This window comes from Coturnix japonica (genome assembly GCF_001577835.2).
Source record: "Coturnix japonica isolate 7356 chromosome 2 unlocalized genomic scaffold, Coturnix japonica 2.1 chr2random1357, whole genome shotgun sequence".
NCBI classification, from domain to species: Eukaryota; Metazoa; Chordata; class Aves; order Galliformes; family Phasianidae; genus Coturnix; species Coturnix japonica.
The window spans coordinates 2,218-4,938 of NW_015439253.1; the positions used below are offsets into that span (position 1 = coordinate 2,218).

Sequence of the window (2,721 nt, forward strand, 5' to 3'; positions counted from 1 at the left end):
GTGCTGCAGTGGCACAGGCTGCACAGGGAGGTGGTGCAGTCACCGTCCCTGGAGGTGCTGAAGAACCGTGTGGATGTGGCACTGAGGGACATGGTTTGGTGGTATGGTGGTGATGGGTTGGACTAGATGATCTTAGAGGTCTTTTCCAGCCTTAATGATTCTATGATTCAAAAGTCAACTATTTTAAGGTGGTGAAAGATAGTTCCCCTCAGTGCCTCATCCTATTATAAACTCACACACTGGGCTTGCCTGCTCTGCCATATCTCAGTTTAGCTCCTGTTTTTTATTTTTATTGTTTATTTTTTTCCTAAAGCACAGTCTCAGAGGAGCACATTCCCACTCCCGTCCGCCGAGTTCGTGTCTGAGGAGTCCGCGTCCTCTCCCACTGCGGAGCCCTTCCCTTCCATCAGGGAAGACTCCCAGCGAGCGGGACGGGGCGGGAGTGAGGGAAAGAGGGAGGCGGCTTCCTCTCGCCCTCCCTTCCTCGTCCGGCCGCCAGCAGCGAGCCATGGCCCCCGGGTTGGGAGGGCGCTGCGGCTCGGCCGGGCCGGGGGAGCGCTGAGAGGCGGCGACCGGGGCGGGATAGGAGGCAAGCAGCCGTCGGGCACCTCCCCTCAGTGCTAACCCCCCCCACCCCAGCCATGGGGACGGCGTCGTCGCTGGTGAGCCCGGCGAGCGGGGTCGGGGAGGTGATCGAGGACACGTACGGTGGCGGCGAGGCCTGCGAGATCCCGGTGGAGGTGAAGCCCAAAGCCCGGCTGCTCCGCGGATCCCTGCGGCGCGTCGGCGCCTCACGGCCCGGCGGCCTGATCGGGGCCAGCTTCAAGTCTACGGCTTCGGTGCAGGAGCTGGAGTGCGTGGCCGAGTACGAGCGACTGAAGAAGGAGTACGAGATCTTCCGCGTCAGCAAGAACAACGAGGTGGCATCCATGGTGAAGAAGGAGGCCAAGCTGGACAGGGAGAACAAGAGGCTACGAGCGGAGCTGCAGGTAGCCCCAACCACTGGGTCTGTGCTGCTCACTTGGAAGGCTGTGGCAGGGAGGTGAGATTGTGATGGCTCATCCTTCCCAAGGAAGGCAGGGAAGCGGTGCGCATCCCTGTGCCATGCTGGTAGTCGTCGTGCCTCTCTCTAGGCAGGGCTGTGTGGTGCTTGGCATCTCCTTGGTGTAAGAAGAGTTGTGGGGTAGCATCATATTGAGATGAGGTGACAGAGGAAAATGGTACCTAACCCTGCCTTCAGCATAGAAAAATGGTACCTAACCCTGCCTTCAGCATAGAGGTACCTAACCCTGCCTTCAGCATAGAGATGTGAGCATCATATTGAGATGAGGCTGGGAAGTAAACTAAAACCATTTATTGCCAGTTGCCATTCTCTCAGTAAAACGGTGCGTTCGATCTTTTCAGGCACTTCAGAAGACTTACCAGAAAATACTGAGAGAGAAAGAAAGCGCATTAGAAGCTAAATACCAAGCCATGGAGAGAGCTGCCACATTTGAACATGATCGAGATAAGGTCAAAAGGCAGTTCAAGGTATGGCCTGACTTTTCTTTTCTTGGGAAAATGATCAAAAGTAAGTTGATACTTAAGTCTCATTCCCCAAGGGAATCTCTTCAGACCAGTTTTCATGAAGATCTGCCCTAAAAAGATTGAGGTATTGTGGTTGTAGCTGATTATTTCCTTCAAGGTAATCCCACCAAAACTTATCTGTAAGATTAAGAGAAAAAGCAGAAAAAAGCTTTTAAGATACTGAAGTAAATTATGCAGAGATATGTCTTAAACTAAATTCCTGTGTTATTCCAACACAGATCCTTGCAACTTTCATACCCGAGAGTGACAGGAAAATGTGGGCCTCAAATTGGCACATGCGGAAGAAATGTGTAAACACAGAGTTGTATTTCTGAATCTACTTATATTTAGCAATGTAAGACTTCTAACTCATTGCAGTGTGTATTGGTGCATCTGTTTTGGCTGCTAAAATATGAGAGACCATTCAAGATAAAAGCATTTGTACTACTTTATGGAAAAGTCGAACTGATACTTTTGGTTTTCCTTTGCTTCTTATGAGGGTACTTCCACCATTTAACATGGGGAAACAGACCTTGATTTTGCACTGTTTTCAAGATTTTTAGATCTTTAGTTATAGCAGGTGTTCATATTTAGCAGATACATCAAAAGAGAACTGTTTTTGACCTCATTTAAGAAAATGAGACTGGAAGAGGATTTAATCTCATTCTATTTTAATCTAGTTTCTTTTTTCCTTCCTCTTGTGATGGTAATATTTTAAAATAGGACATCTGGAATACTCAACCGATTTCTATTTTAGGAAATTTAAATTGCCACTCTAGTCAAAACTAAATACAAGATTATATGTAAATGTTAAAAATACATGGAAAAGTAAAAGAGAACCTTTGAAGGAAATTACCACATTCCGTGATTTTAGAAGACATTTAATTTAAAGGGTCAGGAAAAATGCTTGTCATTTTTAATGAACTTCCCAAACTAATGTGGACTCCTAACTTTCAGAATAGTATGCTAAGCTTCAAAATGGTAAAATTTTAACATCAGATAATTTTGAACTGTTTTTCTTCTCATTTATAGGCTCCTGATTGTTTTTAGTTTACGTTCCCATGCTTCCTTTCCTTTCCTTTCCTTTCCTTTCCTTTCCTTTCCTTTCCTTTCCTTTCCTTTCCTTTCCTTTCCTTTCCTTTCCTTTCCTTTCCT

At 46.8% G+C, this 2,721-nt stretch overlaps 1 protein-coding gene across 1 annotated transcript; it reads left to right on the top strand.

Moving 5' to 3' along the window:
• Positions 1–407: 407 nt before the first annotated feature.
• On the top strand, positions 408–1,860 carry LOC107306790 (nephrocystin-3-like). Its single transcript, XM_015850137.2, has 2 exons — positions 408–989; positions 1,405–1,860. Exons 1-2 carry the CDS (start codon positions 642–644, stop codon positions 1,639–1,641), a joined length of 585 nt encoding a protein of 194 aa, XP_015705623.1. The 5' UTR covers positions 408–641; the 3' UTR covers positions 1,642–1,860.
• Positions 1,861–2,721: the final 861 nt, after the last annotated feature.

Bases quoted from the DNA above. Each gene is read 5' to 3' on its own strand.
- LOC107306790 (XM_015850137.2), top strand. From the start codon at position 642: ATGGGGACGGCGTCGTCGCTGGTGAGCCCGGCGAGCGGGGTCGGGGAG. The intron at 990-1,404 runs GTAGCCCCAACC...CGATCTTTTCAG, and splicing joins GGCTACGAGCGGAGCTGCAG to GCACTTCAGAAGACTTACCA.